The sequence below is a fragment of the Carassius carassius genome, chromosome 15, assembly GCF_963082965.1.
Source record: "Carassius carassius chromosome 15, fCarCar2.1, whole genome shotgun sequence".
Classification (NCBI taxonomy): Eukaryota; Metazoa; Chordata; class Actinopteri; order Cypriniformes; family Cyprinidae; genus Carassius; species Carassius carassius.
The window spans coordinates 11,265,693-11,284,459 of NC_081769.1; the positions used below are offsets into that span (position 1 = coordinate 11,265,693).

The 18,767-nt window shown below is 36.1% G+C and overlaps 1 protein-coding gene across 1 annotated transcript in view; it reads right to left on the reverse strand.

Moving 5' to 3' along the window:
• Positions 1 to 18,474, reverse strand: part of ano10a (anoctamin 10a) — a 41,280-nt gene extending 22,806 nt beyond the window's left edge. The window contains exons 1-12 of the mRNA XM_059567354.1: positions 17,996 to 18,474; positions 16,040 to 16,190; positions 14,831 to 15,028; positions 13,323 to 13,457; positions 9,599 to 9,718; positions 8,885 to 9,218; positions 8,553 to 8,788; positions 7,884 to 7,939; positions 7,477 to 7,551; positions 7,179 to 7,361; positions 4,799 to 4,990; positions 2,193 to 2,321 (exon numbers count right to left, since the gene is read on the reverse strand). Of these exons, the coding sequence (XP_059423337.1) occupies positions 2,193 to 2,321; positions 4,799 to 4,990; positions 7,179 to 7,361; positions 7,477 to 7,551; positions 7,884 to 7,939; positions 8,553 to 8,788; positions 8,885 to 9,218; positions 9,599 to 9,718; positions 13,323 to 13,457; positions 14,831 to 15,028; positions 16,040 to 16,178 (1,797 nt within the window). The 5' untranslated portion in view covers positions 16,179 to 16,190; positions 17,996 to 18,474. The remainder of the gene's footprint in view (positions 1 to 2,192; positions 2,322 to 4,798; positions 4,991 to 7,178; positions 7,362 to 7,476; positions 7,552 to 7,883; positions 7,940 to 8,552; positions 8,789 to 8,884; positions 9,219 to 9,598; positions 9,719 to 13,322; positions 13,458 to 14,830; positions 15,029 to 16,039; positions 16,191 to 17,995) is intronic.
• Positions 18,475 to 18,767: the final 293 nt, after the last annotated feature.

An 18,767-nucleotide genomic window follows, 5' to 3' on the forward strand; every position in this document is an offset into this window, starting at 1 on the left:
CCACCGTGCACAGGCGTGTGCAGGAAATGGGCTACAGGTGCCGCATTCCCCAGGTCAAGCCACTTTTGAACCAGAAACAGCGGCAGAAGCGCCTGACCTGGGCTACAGAGAAGCAGCACTGGACTTTTGGACAAATTTTGCATGTCATTCGGAAATCAAGGTGCCAGAGTCTGGAGGAAGACTGGGGAGAAGGAAATGCCAAAATACCTGAAGTCCAGTATCAAGTACCCACAGTCAGTGATGGTCTGGGGTGCCATGTCAGCTGCTGGTGTTGGTCCACTGTGTTTTATCAAGGGCAGGGTCAGTGCAGCTAGTTATCAGGAGATTTTGGAGAACTTCATGCTTCCATCTGCTGAAAAGCTTTATGGAGATGAAGATTTCATTTTTCAACACGACCTGGCACCTGCTCACAGTGCCAAAACCACTGGTAAATGGTTTACTGACCATGGCATTACTGTGCTCAATTGGCCTGCCAACTCTCCTGACCTGAACCCCATAGAGAATCTGTGGGATATTGTGAAGAGAAAGTTGAGAGACGCAAGACCCAACACTCTGGATGAGCTTAAGGCCGCTATCGAAGCATCCTGGGCCTCCATAACACCTCAGCAGTGCCACAGGCTGATTGCCTCCATGCCACGCCGCATTGAAGCAGTCATTTCTGCAAAAGGATTTCCGACCAAGTATTGAGTGCATAACTGAACATAATTATTTGAAGGTTGACTTTTTTTGTATTAAAAACACTTTTCTTTATTGGTCGGATGAAATATGCTAATTTTTTGAGATAGGAATTTGGGGTTTTCATGAGCTGTATGCCAAAATCATCAGTATTAAAACAATAAAAGACCTGAAATATTTCAGTTGGTGTGCAATGAATCTAAAATATATGAAAGTTTAATTTTTATCATTACATTATGGAAAATAATGAACTTTATCACAATATGCAAATTTTTTGAGAAGGACCTGTATATATATATATATATATATATATATATATAGTGTTTGGTTTTATATATATATAAAATGGTCAGGCCTTCTGTTGCCTACCCTGGTATAGATAGATAGATAGATGGTAGAGGATGTTTCATTAGAACAGTTACACAACTGTTCTAATGTAACATCCTCTACTCTACCATCCAAGCAATCAAAGGTTGATGAGTGCAATGCCCGTCACAGGAAATGAATAAACACATCAGAAATACAGGCATAGAGTGTAACCACACACTCACCCACAAACAAACAAACAACAAAGTTGATTTGGAGCAACAAGCTGACCTGCCATGGCCTGAGCTGACAGCAGCTGTCCCAGTGTTGCCAGCATACCAGTTCTCCAGCTGAACCAGCCCTAAACAAATCAATTTACACCCACCAGCAGGAGCAGCCAAACTCAATCCAATCAATCTGAATACAGCCTATTCAAGCCGAAAACACTACGGTTTGCTTTTGATTTGACACGCATATCTTCTCTCACTTGAGTCAATTTGAATTAAGTTTACTTGATTTAATGTTGCAGAACGAAACAACAAAGCCACACACAAACCCAAATTACTACAGACATTTGCTTTTGAGGTTTGTCAAGACTTTCCTATTCCCACAACACTCCCGGTTTTTGAGTTTTATTTAAAATTCTGTCACGGTACGCTGATGCCGTGCGCAAATCAGTATGGCCTAATTACAACTCCAGTGATTACTGCGAAGTTTAATTAGCGGAAAACAAGACATGGCACAATGAATTCCTCCCCAGATCCCCGCCAGGTTCACACAGAATTTCAGGAGTTCTATTTTCTCTTCCCCAAAAAACCCAAGCCTCTAGTGTGTTTGTGTGTGAGTGCGTGATTCTCTCCATGCTTTGGGTCAGTTATTTTGAGAGGGTCTCCTGAGGCTAGAAGCTTATCCTTTACTGAACCTCCTGTTTAATTCTGACGTTAACACACATGGACTGGAGCTCCACTGTAGTGGGGATCTGGATTCTTCTCTTACACAAACTGACAAAGTCTAATACACTATGTTTCCTGCATTATCCAAACCACAAGGATGGCGGTTAAGGAAACGTGGACTACAGCCAAGTTTAGCACCCTTTAACACTCACACACTCAACTTGAAAACAACTCACTGATGCCACCTTATGGACCATCTGGGCCATTGCAAAAGGAGGTTACAGGTTATCATAGTTTAAGGACAGGAGAATGTGTTACCTCTATTGCCACCACAATGAGGATCAGCTGAGTGTCTGATTCAGGGAAATATGCTTTCACTTGTGGGGATAAACCAATCAAGGCACAGTTGGTCACCACAGCAATAAGGCTCATCGTTTCGAATGCCAACTGAAAGAATAAAAAGACTAAATGTTAGTTTTGTTTTTGTAAGAGTGTGTGCCTTTGTGTGTGTATGTGTGTGTGTGTGTGTGTGTGTGTGTGTGTGTGTGTGTGTGTGTGAGAGAGAGAGAGAAATAAATATATAAATGTAATAAATAAAGATGGCAACGGCACATAAAAAATAAATAAAATAAAAGCTAATTTAAAATATTATCAAATGCTATAATAGTACTAAAATAACACTGGTGTGTAAACATATAGAACAATTTAAATGGAACAGACAGATGTTTCTTATAAAGACATTTAGTCTAAATAAATTAAAATGGTAAGAGGATATCAGATATATAAGAGAGAATAGTGTGATTTGATGTTTTTGATCATTTAATGTCTGCTTCCACTAATCTTCCTTATGACTAGTTCTGACTCAGAGGTATTCTGAGTAATAGGATAAAGCCTATCACGTTAAATAAATACATGAATTATGGAATTTTACATTTGATACATTGGTACATTAAAAATAAGTACTTTTGTACCGTTTACTCAAGACAAACTTTAGAGTAGTACTTATAGTTTTATTGGAGCATTTGTACTTTAACTCAAGTATATAATTTGTGTACTTTGTACACCACTGTGTGATATCAATTTCACATGCCCTTTTCTCTGAATAGGAGTAAAACTGTGCCAAATCCATCTTTCATGGGCCTTTGCACGCAAGTTCACCCAACAGTAAAAATTATGTTCTCAGACAATGCTATCATATCGTTTCAGATAACCATGTACACGCTTCTTATTTCTAATTCTTTTTTAAATTATTATTACCATTCATTGTTACAAAAACAAAACAAAACATGAAAACATTTCAATTAATAGGAAACGCATATTAGGATGGTTTTTGATGGTCAATGTTGTATGAAAAACAACAGCATATTGAATAGAAGGGAATGAGGTCATAAATAAGAATAAATATTAACGATTTCTATTTTTGTAAGAAACTTTAAACAATCAATATTAAAGGGTTAGTTCATTGAAAAATCTCTTGAACACAGTTTAAGATATTTTAGATTTAGTCCGAGAGCTCTTAGTCCCTCCATTGAAGCTGTATATACAGTGTATTGTCCATGTCCAGAAAGGTAAGAAAAACATCTTCAAAGTAGTCCATGTGACATCAGAGGGTCAGTTAGAACTGAAGATGAAAACCGAGGCGAGCCAGATAATGAACACTTAATGAACAGATAATGACTGACCCGTTCTCGAGTCAAGAACAGTTTCTGTCGGACGCGTCCGATTCGAGAACCGAGGAATTGATGATACTGTGCATGTGTTGTGTGATTCAGCGTGGAGCAGACTGACACACAGAGCGTCTGAACTGAACTGGTTCTTTTGGTGATTGCTAATGTTATGAGCCCAGGTAAACCGAAGGCTTGAATCAAGGGCAATCATCGCCAATGACGCCATTACGTCGAGCACAAAAGAACCGGTGAACCGTTTTCTTCAAACGGTTTATTGAATCGAAATGTCCGGAAGAATCAGTTCGCGGAAAAGAACCGAACTTCCCATCACTACTGGTGATCCGAAAAAACCGATGCAACCGGATCTTGACTCGAGAATGAGTCAATCTTTCGTTCGTTATCTGGCTCGGCTCGGTGTTCATCTTCAGTTCTCTCTTCACAGCAGTTCAGTCAGTGTACTGTTTGAGTACATGAATTACTCCGGGATATTGGTTTGTTTGAACTCAGAGGGAGTGTCAGCCACATTAAAAAAGTTAACAGCTTAAGTCATTTGTGGATAAATGCTTATTGGAGACGAGAACCGTTTCAAACGATTCAGTTCGATTTGGTGAACTGGTTCGAGAAGATCCGGTTATATCGAATGATTCCGGATTTCATTGAACTGTTGTGTTTTGAACTCTCTCACAACAGACACGGAATAGAAGACAATGCTGAATAAAGTCGTAGTTTTTACTATTTTTGGACCAAAATGTATTTTCGATGCTTCAAAAAATTCTAACTGACCCTCTGATGTCACATGGACTACTTTGATTATGTTTTTCTTACCTTTCTGGACATGGACAGTATACCGTACACACAGCTTCAATGGAGGGACTGAGAGCTCTCTGACTAAGTCTAAAATATCTTAAACTGTGTTTCAGAGATAAAAGGAGGTCTCATGGGTTTGGAACGACATGAGGGTGAGTTATTAATGACATAATTTTCATTTTTCAATGAACTAACCCTTTAAAGAAAGAAGGCCACATTTTTCGATTGCTAATATTAAAATAGCACCTTTTGTCTGTATTTGTTTTTAACATAGATATCCATGACATGCTGCATAATTATGATGATTCAAATAATCATTTGAAGTTCATCAGATTCAACTCTGTTTTTATAGCACTTTACATTTCTTCTGTCTGTTAAGCTTTCTCTAAAGTACAGTCAATTACCAGCTCTTCTGGATGTGAGACTTGAGACCTCATGAGGATTTCTCACCTGCCACACACCGATGTTCGCGGCTGGTTCTGAAAAGGGACGCTTGAAAACATGGCACATCTTGAAGGCGTCAGAATAAACCTCGGTGATGTTGTTCAGCACCACCAGCACAGCAGCCAGAGGATACACACAGGAGAACAGACTCACATAGCCGAACAACAGGAACTGCTCCAGGTAATCGTCAAATGTGCCCTGATCAGAGAAGTTTAGATCGGAGAAGTTATAACAGAGAAATGTAAAGGTCAAAAAGGGACATAAATTGTGATGTAAAACCTAAATGATGATATTTTTTGGTGCAAGAAACTCAGACTAGCATTTTAGGTGGACTTTAGGGGAAAGTGCTTGTTATATATTCTTTGAAACTCAAGCAGTACCCAACTGATAGCAGTTGCATTACTGGGACCTACTATGGAATTACATTTGGTTCAATAATAATGAACGAAACTTTATAAAACTGAATGTAACTTTTTCAGAAACTATCAAAAATATGCCACTACAAAAGAAGAAAAACACAATGAAAATGAAAAAAAATGAACTCAGTCGCAGAAATTTAGCAGGCTCTTCAAATATGCTTCATTCTTTGTTAATGTTTTTCGAAGATTCGTTTTCGCTAATCGTGGATTCTGAATTCATTGCCACAGATTTCGCTTATGTTTCGCAGTTTTTTGTTTGGTGTTTTGACACAAACCTCTCTTGGGGGCGGGCTTAACAGTGATCTACTCTGATTGGATAGTGAGCGTTCGATGGAGAGGTGCTCTCTGACCGGGAAGTACAGACGTCACTCAGTGGCGCGCATATTGGAAGGCTCTCACGGTGATTAAATTTGGTCTCTACCGCAAAAATTATTTTTCACAGACAAAGTGAAAGAAATTTATTTTAAGATCATACACCAGTTCTACCCTGTAAAGAAGTGTATACAAAGATTTAAATCTGACATTGACCTTACATGCTCTTTTTGTTCGAGTTCTGAAGAAACTGTACACTTATTTTGGTCATGTCACTACACTCAGAAACTTTGGGATTATATTGGTGTGTTTGTCAACTGTAAGATTTTGCCAAGCTTCTCAGTACATATGAAAAACATTATATTTGGGTATTATGACTCTGACCCCACAAACGAAAATAACAGTTTTGTTATTAATTTACATTTTTTCCTAAACAAATTTCACATCCACAAATGCAAATTCTCCAACTGTAAACTTGTCTTCTCTGTTTTCCTGAAAGAAATGGAAAACTATTTGAATGTAATTTCAGTATCTTCTAATAAGAAAGCTACAAGGACTGTTAGAATTTGCTCTGCCTTTGATCTACTTGTGTAATTTTGTTTAGCTTTTGGCCCTCTTTTCTTTAGTTCTATTCTATTCTTTATTGTTTTTTTTTTGTGGTTGATATTATGTGATGTATGTTTATACTTTTGTATGTTTTTGTTCTCTGCATTAATAAAAAAAGAAAAAGAAAAAAAAAGCACTCGCAGTGATTTGTATGCAATAAGTATGCAATAACCTGTGCCTTGTACTAAATATGTAAATAATATTTGTCCTTCGATCGTCTCAGTCTGTAAAGATGAGTTTTCGGGAGACATGGAGCAGCGTTATCTTCATCCTCCTCTTGTCCTTCAAGGCAGCTTGAAGTAAGCTTGTGTTACTAAAGTAACCAATAACATCGATACAAATTTTTCATGTTACAGTGTGCAACAGTTTGTTGCAGGTTATTATTGTCATTCAGTAACACAAGCTTACTTCAAGCTGCCTTGAAGGACAAGAGCTCATCTTTACAGACTGAGACGATCAAAGGTCAAATATTATTTACATATTTAGTAATACAAATCACCGCGAGAGCTTTCCAATATGCGAGTGGCTTCTTTACTTCCCTGTCTTCTTCTTCTTCTTCTTCTTCTTCTTCTTCTTCATGCTTATTGGCGGTTCGCATTCTTTTTCAGAGCATTACCGCCATCTACTGTAGGCAATGGATCAGAGACTTAAATCCACTCCTTAGTGGCTAGTTGGGAGTTGTGACCTTCATGTTGCTGCGTGTTTCAGCTCCTCCATGAAAAGCCCAATTCCCTTCCACCCATGCTAATTATAAAAAATAAAAAAACCTTCCTATATTCTATGTATTAACTTTTGGTTAAAAAGTTAATGGTTGCCTTCAGAAATTGTATTAATATACTATATCCTACTACCGGATTCAGAATATCCTCTAATGCTAATGCATATTTGAAAAGCCTGTTCAATTTGTGCGACTGAGTTCATTTTTTTCATTTTCATTGTGTTTTTCTTCTTTTGTAATGCCATATTTTTGATAGTTTATGAAAAACTTATGTTCAGTTTTATAAAGGTTCGTTCATTATTATTGAACCAAATGTAATTCCATAACCTACCAGATAGGTGTTCATTTCGGTCTCCAGCTGAACTTGTCCCAGCAGGGGGAGCTCTTTATCACCCATCAGTCTCCTCATCCTCTTGTGGACTTTCTTGTTCCTCCTCTTCTGTAGCCAGTATGGCAGGAAGGCCTCCATCACTTGATTCAGGATTTGAGAGGTGATGAGCAGAGTGGCCAAACTCTGAGGATCCACACACAAAGAGAAAATTTCCCTCCATTTTAAACCATAAGGCATCTTGTAACTACACTTGATATATTGCTTGGCGAAGCTGCTGAGCTTTGTCTGAAATACTTACCTGTCTCAAAAGCACCATATTTTGCATGACAAATGCAATATAGAAGAGAGAGGCAAAGCAGTTCACGAAGTTAAACTGGAAACAAACAAAAACATTCAATAATAAAAACAGAATTTTCGCTTTAGAAATGTGCATTATTTTAATAAAGCCAGGGTTCCCACACCTTTAGACCAATGCATTTCCACTACTATTCTACTATTCTACTATTCCACTACTATTTTAAATAGAATCATATAGGCATTGAAATCACGGTTTTAAAATTGCCCAATATATTTAAAGAAGTAAAAAAATCTATATATATATTTTTAATTAGTAAAACATTAAATGCAAGTCAATTCAATGCTCAATATTACAAGACTGAAAATATGTAGTACATAAACAGAAAAAAAAAAAAACTGAAAGCATACCACCAAAACTTTGAGCACAAGGTGATTCTGAAATGATGACTCCAGTCTGTGGTTTTCTGCAAAAATGAAATACAAGGAATGTGATTTGCCTCCATGTTGGAAGGTAACAGAAACTAATTGTTTGCGTGAGGCATTAATAGCATTTCCATGAAATTATGGCAACATCACAAATAAATATGATTTAAACCAATGTTTCTTAACTAGGGGGCCTCAGCAAACTCAAGGAGGATACAAGATGACTTAAGCATTTAAATACATTATTATTAATATATTAAAATACTCTAACTCCATTCTAATTTAAAATGTTCAAATTAAAATCAATAAAAATATAAACTGATATCAGTGGCTCAACTTCAATTTCGCGAATATATGCAAATGGATATAGTTATATATAGTAATAAAATAATATATTTTCTGGACATGGGAACATTACAGTTGCGTTGCTATTGATGGGAGGCTCATAGAGCTCTCAGATTCCATCAAAAATATCTTAATTTGTGTTCTGAAGATAAACAAATGTTTTCTGAGTTTGTAACGACATGAGGATGAGTAATTAATGACAGAATTTTCATTTTGGGGTGAACTATCCCTTTAAAGCTAACTGCCAAGACCAAAAAAAAAAAAAGGTTATAAAACAAGAAAAAAAAAACCTGAGAATTTCTGGCTCACCCCATTCAGTGAGAAACTCTGCAGCATAGCGATACAGTAAGTTCATGATCTCGATGACCACCGCGTAGATGATACTGGGTACAAACAGCAGAATGCTTGTCGCAATGTTAGGATTTTCATGGTATATATTTATGGCCCAGAACTCCATGTCAAAGTAAACCATCATCACGTAAAAGGACAGATACAGGCACAACAGAACGAAGGGAACCGACACCAAATATATCCTCAACTGCCGCCTGTCGTGGGAAAATAAACACTGTCAAACTTCCCATATTTATCATGATTATAATACTTTTTTTTTCAAAACATGGTAACATATAAAAAACTGGTACTTTGAGCTAGGGTAGACCGGTTCCTCTCGGCCTGTGACTGGATTTAATCCCAGAGCTCCATGGAATCCAGCTCTCGGTTCTTCAAACGCTTTTTTGCGGCAAAGAGTTCCCCACCCGTATGCCAACGTAGCGCTGCATCTCTTCCACACTTCTAAGAATACTGTAGACCAAACCAGGTTGAAGACGGCAAAAAGCACATACTTGTCATAGTCCTCCCAGTCAAAGAGGTAGTAAGGGATACCGATGAGGGCCATGGGCACCAAGGCAAATGTGAAATACTCCAGAAATCCGAAGTAGAGCGCCAGACCCTCACCAAAGTAATGTCTGATGTCATCTACATCATGGAAGACACAAACAGAACATCTGCAATCAATATAGCGTACTGTGCATACAGCAGTTACAATGCATGTGTTTAATGTTCAAAAACACCAGACTTTAAGTGGAGATGAGCTTTGAGATGGTGCAAGTACAAATCTGCTTCACTTTACATTTGTATCAAGCAAGCAAATCAACAGTACTTTTTAATTCCCGAAATAATTAAAGAGAACAGCTATTAATCAACACACCCATCAAATATGACATTCCGATGTATTTGTACAACCAAAACTCTTGTGAAATTCTTTTCACAGTAAGTTGTATCAGAAAACTGATAATAAAGGATGAGAGTTGGGTTTAAAGTTCATGCTGCCAGCGCACACAGATGGAGTGACTCACCCAGTGGCTGGAAGGACAGTTTGAACTTTTTGTACCATGAGAATGAGAGTCTTTTAAGGTCTTCTTTGTTATGGAGAGGAAAATACTGGATTAGGACACCTTTAGACTGCAACCTCCGCACTGGAAAAGAGTTTACCGATAAAATGTCATTTTAAACATAAAACCAAAAAAGCACTGTGAAAAAACATGTGAATAAAAAAATACTAAAGCTTTGGTGTTAAACAGCAAATATGACAATCTGAATGGCAATGTTTTAAATTTAGTTTCAACTGTTGACCACGCTGCACTTTTTCACCCTGATATAAAGCAACACAAAGAAATAGTTTTATTCTACTGTGAAACGACATGTTGAGATAACATGACCTTACAAATACTAACACTTATTTCAACATTATTTTTTAAAAGTAAAACACCAATATTAATATTCCATTTCTAAATTTCACTTTTGAATAACCTATAACCAAGTAATCAACATTTACACTAATATTGTTTTAGCACACAGAAAGTGTGGCCATTAAAATTCTGTCATTAATTACTCACCCTCATGTCGTTCCAAACCTGTAAGACCTTTGTTTATCTTCAGAACACAAATTAAGATATTTTTGATGAAATCCGAGAGCTTTCTGACCCTGCATATACAGTACAGCAATGCAACTGACACGTTCAAGGCCCAGAAAGGTAGTAAGGACATAATTAATATAGTCCATGTGACATCAGTGGTACGACCTTAATTTTATGTACAGTAGCTACGAAAATACTTTTTGTGCACAAAGAAAACCAAAATAACTTTATTCAATAATTCTTCTGTTTCGTGTCAGAATTCAACGTTATATAGTACAACAGCACATACATGTGCAGAAAATAATTGTTGAACAAATTATTATTATTATTTATTTTATTTTTTTGCGCACAAAAAGTAATATCATGGGATTTTATCAAAAATATCTTAATTTGTATTCCAAAGATGAACAAAGGTTTTGCGGGTTTGAGGGTGAGTATGAGGGTGAGTAATTAATGACAGAATTTTCATTTTTGGATGAACTAACCCTTTACCAGCATTTTCACCACCCTCCCCTCAGAGAAGCAATTTATAACTTTTTGTTTAAAGGTTATGAGGATGAACAAATGCTAGGAATATGATGCACAGACGACATGTAAATGGGGTCAATTTAGATTTCAAGTTGATACACACCGTTGTTTGAGGTACTGTTCTTGTGCCGGGCCGTTCAAACAAACAGAACAATTTTGAAAGCATAAAAGTATGGAAGCATATGTAGCAATATTCAATTCGTCAATTTGCAATATGTAAAATGGCAATGCATTTCTGTATTTACATTTACATTTTCCAATACATTTGTGCAACGTAATGGTGCAAAATGAAAATGAAAATTAAATGACATAATTTTCATTTGCCATTCCACACACTAGTTTTAATATGTAAAATTAATACTAATTTTAATGCTTTATAAGTTGCAAAATTAAAATGAAAATGTATTACAGAAATGATTAGATATGTATAACATGTTCAAGCAAAAACTGTGGCAAAATTATCATTCAAATGCTATTTTTTTTAATTGCATTAACACTCACAGTCAAGACACTTAGGATTGCATTTTCATTCAATGTCCCGCAATGAATGTAGCAAAATTCAATGTGCACACTGAAAATGCATTCCGAGCCGATCACGTCTCCGCCCCCTCCCGCCATGTCAATCACTGCGTGAACAAGGCGGGGCTTGCAGAAGGTCAAGAGACTCAATACTCAAGAAGAGAATTCAAGTGAGAGAACATGGACAAGACAGTTGGTCCGTGTACATTTTGATCAATTCGTGCTGCTGCGACCTGCAAATTATTTCTAGGTTGTAGTATTGTATGAATATTGTCCCACTGATAAATACAGTGCAAATAGTGCAAATAACTGTCTCCTTGTATAACAGTGAAGTGGAACTAAATAAATAATAGGATTTTTTGGGAAGGTAAGTCTGGCCAGTTATACAGCAACGCGAGTCAGACGAGTCTGAAGATCTGAGCTAAATTTGGTGAAACATTAAAGTTCTAGTCTGTGTCAATTACTCTCATAATAAATAATAATAATAATGTTACCAGTATTTTTCGGACTATAAATTTCACCTAAGTATAACTTGCATCAGTCCAAAAATACGTCATGACGAGGAAAAAAACATTTAAGTCGCACTGGACTAAGTCGCATTTATTCAGAACCAAGAGAAAACATTACCGTCTACAGCTGCAAGAGGGCGCTCAGGGGTAGGCTACAGGAGCACTGAGCAGCATGAGCACTGAGCAGCCCTCTCGCGGCTGTAGGCTGTAGATCTTGGTTCATTTCTCTTGGTTCATGTCAAATTAATTTTGATAAATAAGTTGCACCTGACTGTAAGTCGCAGGACCAGCCAAACTATGAAAAGAAGTGCGACTTATAAACCGGAAAATATGGTAAATATATGTTGTCTTTCTCAAGCCCAACAAAGAAGACTAAAAAGACATCTAAAACTAAAAACATCAGACTAAAACTAAAACTAAAAACAGACTAAAACATCATTCAATTTAGTATGTAATAAAACGAATATTACTAATTCATTTAAGAAATGTAACTATATTAATTTTCACAATTATTTATTAATGTCACACACACATACTTAGTGCCTTATGACTTAAAAGATGAGAGTGGTAAATGTTACAGACATGGAACTGTTCAGTCTATTATTGATTTTTATTTACACTTCACTTTTATCCAAAGAGACAGAACTATTTGCATTGTATTTATCACTGGGACAATATTCATACAATACTACAACCTAGAAATAATTTGCAGGTCTCAGCAGCACAAATTATGTGCCCAGCTACATCTGATTCAAATATTATGCTAATTAACAGTGAGTGAAAGCAGCGTTTCAGTTCCGCCCACAAGTGCGAATGAAATATTGAAGCCATAAACCGAAATGATCAAAACGTACACGGACCAACTGTCTTGTCCATGTTCTCTCACTTGAATCCTCTTCTTGAGTATTGAGTCTCTTGACCTTCTGCAAGCCCCGCCTTGTTCACGCAGTGATTGACATGGCGGGAGGGGGCGGACACGTGATCGGCTCGGAATGCATTTTCAATGTGCACATTGAATTTTGCTACATTCAATGCGGGACACTGAATGAAAATGCAATTGTAAGTGTCTTGACTGTGAGTGTTAATGCAATTAAGAAAAATAGCATTTGAATGATAATTTTGCCACAGTTTTTGCTTGAACATTTTATACATATCTAATCATTTCTGTAATACATTTAAATTTAAATTTTGCAACTTATAAAGCATTAAAATTAGTATTCATTTTACATATTAGAACTAGTGTGTGAAATGGCAAATGAAAATGATGTAATTTAATTTTCTTTTTCATTTTGCACCAAACCTTGCACAAATGTATTGATTACATTTTTAACATAAAATGTAAATGTAAATACAGAAATGCATTGCCATTTTACATATTGCATTGTCATTTTGCATATTACATTCCGAATTGAATATTGCTACCCATATGCTTCCATATAAAAGACCCAGCGTGTATAAAACTGTGTGGAAAATTTACAAATAACTTACTGAGTCTGCATTTCAATCTGGGAAAGAAGCATTTTAAATAAAATAAAATAAATACACACAGCTTTAATTATTTTGTTACTGTATTTATCTAATGCAGCTGGTTATAGAAATACACTTACCAACTGATTTTCCAGGGTAGAGCTTAAGCTTTGGGTATCCAGGAACATGCTCTTCATTCTTAGCCCTAAGTGTGTCCAACTGATGTTTGATAATGTATTGACACTCTGCGTCACTGAGAAATCCTTCTCCATCTCCTACGATTAAAATGTAACAACGTAATATTACAGAACAATCTGGACCAATACAGTTACTGAGTGTATTGTATATTTTTTTTTAGCTTTTAGTTTTTTCTTTTTGTTTACTTTTTTTACTTTTAGCCTACGTTTACACGACAATGATGTAGTAAGAAACGGAACTGTTTTTCCCTTGCATTTTTAAAAAGTTTCACATATACACGTCGACAACGTTTTCAACTACAGTACCATGTACTCCACCATTGTTGTGTATGTTTGTTCACACTTGCCTTTAAAATCTACACGTACTGAGCTTGCCTACGTACCTGACACGTACTATGCAAAAGTTTTCAAAAAATTGCACTTTGAAACCCATTTTCAAAAATATGCGTTTTCATTCCCAAAACACTATTGTTGTGTAAATGAACAGGCAAAACACATAAAAAGTTTCCTGTTTTTGGCTGAAAACGTTGTCGTGTAAACAGCCCCTTAGTTTGGGGACCAGTTCTCACTATTAACTATGGCTATGTTTACGCGACAACGATGTAGACAAAAACTGAAAACTGAAGTTTTTCCTTTGTGTTTTAAAAAAGTTTTATGTATACACGACAACATTTTCAAAATGATTCACATTTACGCATATCCACAAAAACAGCCGAAAATGCTGTATTACGTATGCCAGTTCAGTAGTTGGTGCTGTCACCTTGTTAGTAAACAACAGTACCTGTAGGAAAGTGACGATTATGTGATGTATATGATGCATCTTCACTGTTGGTTGTAAAGTAATTTTGGTGAAGAAGCGTTAATTAGCAAACTCTTGAGCAGCAATAACAGTACCATATTCTCTACGCTTGTCTTTAAAATCTTATATTAAAATACTTACTGTACCTTGCAAGTACTACACACTCGCATGAAGTCACTGTTTTTCGAATATTCCCATAATGGGGTGTTAACACAAAAACGATAACAGTGGCATTTCCAAAGACTTGTAATTTGAAACCCATTTTCAAAAATGTGAGTTAAAAAGTTTATAAAGCATAAAAAGTTTACCGTCTTGGGCTGAAAACATTGTCGTGTAAACAGCCCTTATGACTTTAACCTCAATAAACGAATAATAACCTAATTTACTACTTAATAATAGTTAGTAAGGTAATTGTTGTGTACGTAGGGGGAATCTAAAATATGGTCATTCAGAATTAGACATTAATATGTTCTTCAGAAATAGTAATAAACAGTCAGTATTCTAGTAATGTGCATACTAGTAAGCAACTAGTTAATAAAGAGAATTGGTCCTTAAAATAAAGTGTTCTCAAAGAATCAATATATCATTTCTAATTAGTCATATACCGAAGATGTGAAGCCTATATAATGAACTAATGAAGCTGAAATCTCACCATTAAAGTCTTTGAAGCTTTCTCTGTTGGCATAAGTGAATCCTCGCATTGTCCCATCTTGAAACTCCTTAAACAAACCAACATCCTCAGCTCCATTTAAGAGCCTTTGCAATGTAGAGCCCACCACAAAGACATTTGGATTAGACTTCTGATCATCCTGAGCTGGAAACAGGAGCTGATTCACCAACAACTCTGCTCCTGTAAATAGAATCACCATGTTACACTACATATGTTACCATGTCAAATTCCCAATAAATAAAGCATGTGCATAAAATTTAACAAAAGAAAACTGTGTGACTCTATTTATGGAATCTAAAAAAGTATTGTCTTGTCAGGCAAATATTTTAGACTTTTCGATGTTGACATATTTACATTAATATGTATTAATTTATCCTTACACATAAGGATGATTACAGCATTATTCATAGTAAACAATGGCAAGTTTAGTGGAAATGTAATTTAGTTAACAAGATAAATCAGAGGTGAAATGCAGAAAGAATTTTTGTGATGGTAGACTGGGTGGTGGTTGGCAGCTCATTTTCAGTCATGAGGGAATCATTTCCTGTTTTTTTTTTATTTTTTATGCATACTGGTTACATCACATGATTTTGATGTTGCAGACAAAGGTTTTGAAATAGTACACTGAAAGTGTAAACATGCTAATCAAAGAAGGTATTTTCGATTTATAAAATGATTTTTTGATTTACTTTTGAACAAGCAAACATCATGTCACTGAACCATAATTTGTATAAATATGAAAACAGCTTGATACAATAACATCTCATGTTACTGCTCTCTAGTATTGAAACATTACAGCAGTACGTTATCATTTATGACAGCTTTACAGCTTAAGTACAGTTCAAATTAATTACAGAACTAGAACTAATATACATGTAAAACTGCAGTGTCAAACTACTTTAATAAATAAATAGGGCACGGAGCAGTTCATTTGGCACAGAGTCGCTCCTTGTTGTCTGTGCAAGCAATATGTATGAAGTAACTTTGCACTTGTGTTTCCTCTACAAGCAGAATTTGATATTCTATGCTCCATGTTTGGTGGGTCAGAGTGGTTGAGTAATGCTGACAGAGGCCCGAAAAACAAAGAAGGGACTTCAAACACCGACAACTTCAGAAGGCAAGTAGATATTACAGAAAATTTTAAGTTCCTGTCAACCTCTTTTCCTAGATGTAACATGGCAGGGGTCTCACCTCCATTTTGCTGCTTGTCTCTGATCCTGTTTAGTAACCAAGAGATGGCCTCTGCTTTAGTGTCATCAGCTAGCTCCAGGACCACCAGAGGGGTGAACGAAGAGACATCACTGTCAGAAACCGACAAGCCAAGTTGCATTTTTCCTGATCCCTGTGTTACACACAGACGAAAAGAGACAAGGAAGGGGAATAACAAAATTATAAATAAAATATCACTCTCCTCAAGATTCAGATACAAAAGGTACAGGGTTAGATTTTACTTCAATGCAGACGAAACAGCACAAGTAACGGCACACAATTGACACTGTGAAGAGCGAGCCTTATTTGCATCCATAACTGCTTATGAAAATGTTTTCATGTTACTCAGAAAACTAATGCAAATAGGTCATTCTATTCTAACTAATAGGTTAGAATAAAATTCATGGTTGGTTAAACAAGAAACAAAACAACAGGAAACAGAAAAAGGTCAGTGTCACATATTGTGTACTGCTTGCTTGATGTTGAACACATATACAGTATAAAATGCACTTTATAATATGACTTACTCTTCCAATACACAGTACCCTTCAAATGTTTAGGAATTTTTTTTTTTTTTTTTTTTTTTAGAAATTAACACTTTTATCTGGTTCAAATATATTAAAATCATCAAATGTGGCTTTTATAGTATAACAAAAGAAATCAAATGAAAATTAAAAAGCACAACTGTTTTCAACATTGCTTATAATATCACATTTTTAAAGTATAATTTTGTATACATCAAGAGTCTATTGTTAGAATTAAAGTATAACATCATTAAAGAGGAAAGCTAGAGAAAGACTTTTAACAAAGAAATACAAAGCACCATTCAATCTGAGAAGAAAAGGAAGGTTAAAGGAAAGTGTGGAAAGGGACTTCTAGGCATTTCCAAACTAATTCTATTGTATGTAAAACAATTTACAGATGGAGGATTTCAGACCACTTGTAATCCAGACCTTTAATCCAGTTGAACTGTTGTGATGGGCCGTACATGAAAGAAACCCTCCAACATCACACAGTATGGAGGAATGAGCAAAATATGTATTCTTGTTGACGTTTTTATCAAAATTAAAGGAAACACATCATTAAACCACTGATGTAGGGGTGTACTTATTTACTGCACAGTCAAGTTTCCATTGTTATTCATTATATCACATATATTTCGATTATGTCTGAGGTTTTAATTAATCTAAAACTGCAAAATGCTTTCTTATGGTTAGGTTTAGGGGAAAGGTTGGGGGTTAAGAGGGAGGAAATATCGTTGGTTCAATATAAAAACTACATAAGTGAATGGAAAGTCACCATAAAGGTACAAAACAGGTGTGTGTGTGTGTGTGTGTGTGTGTGTGTGTGTGTGTGTGTGTGTGTGTGTTATTTTGTGTCTGCCTGCTGCTACACTGCAAACTGCCTGATGTGATTAATAATGTATGTATGCATCTGTTTATGGATTGTATCTGCATTTACAACATAACATCAACCATTTAAAGATGCATGCATCCTTAAACATGCAATTCTGGAAAGGTGAAAAAATCCTGAAAAGTAACATTACATGAAAAGGTGTGGCAATAAAAAAAGAAAAAAAAAAGAAGATCTGTGTAAAACTAAACCTGCATGAGCAGCACTGTTTGTGGACATGTCTCAGAAATAGCATGAGATTCTCATTACATTTAATATTTCTTTGCTTGTCCTTCGTGAATGAACAGTCAACGGGGTTTGACATCACTGACAGATGAGTTACTGGGCGGAGCTAAACATGCCCGACTAGGAAACATTCAAATACTGGCTATATGTGACCCCACTTACATTTATACGGACAATTAACCCATAAATGTCACTCTTGCAACCACTTTGCAAAGCTTAAATGCTTGTAGAGTAACATATTTAAGATACAAGTCGTACGTCAGGCCTGAAACCACACTGACATGGAAACGGTCTACTCACAGTGTTGCTCGCGCGATCAGGTGTCCGGAAAGCGAAACAGACGTCAGTCCTGCGCTTTAGAGACCCATTCAAGCCAGTTGATTTTAAAATTGTGTTTAAAATTGTGTTTAATTCAAGTGCATGAGCCGGAGAGGTTTAAAGTTAGGGCTGACTTGAGTTCCTCCACGTCATCAAGATGACACAGCCCTAATTCTAGATCACACCCACCCACCGTTCAAACCTGTTAAAAAAACACGAATATGCAACTGTGGGTGATTTATCAACACTGATTTAATTATACAGAGCCTACAGACTGAAATAGATAGTTATTCGCAAAAACGTCTAACGTTACACCGTTATAAATGCGTTTTAACATCAACGAAAGTAAACATAATTTGAGCCTTCAAACAACACGTATGCAGTGAAAACGACTTCTGAACTGTAACGTTACATATAACGCTGATAATAATCATTAGCCAGCTAGGAAGTCTAGATCAGAGTTCACTGGTGTTGAGGCTTTGTCACGTGATCAACTCTAGTGCTGTCCGATTCGTGAGTGAATCACTCTTTTGAACCGGTTCTTTGCAATGAACCAGTCTGAATTGATTCATACAAATCGCGAGTCAGTCTGGATTTGTCAGCCAACCGACTCAGTGGCTTATTAAATTGGTCGGAATTCGCAATGGTTACATAACCACTATGTTTAGCATGTATTTAGGTTAGTTTCGTTTATGTTTAAATCGTTTACATATTTACAATAGACATTGAACTGCTAACTGCTAATTGAACTGTT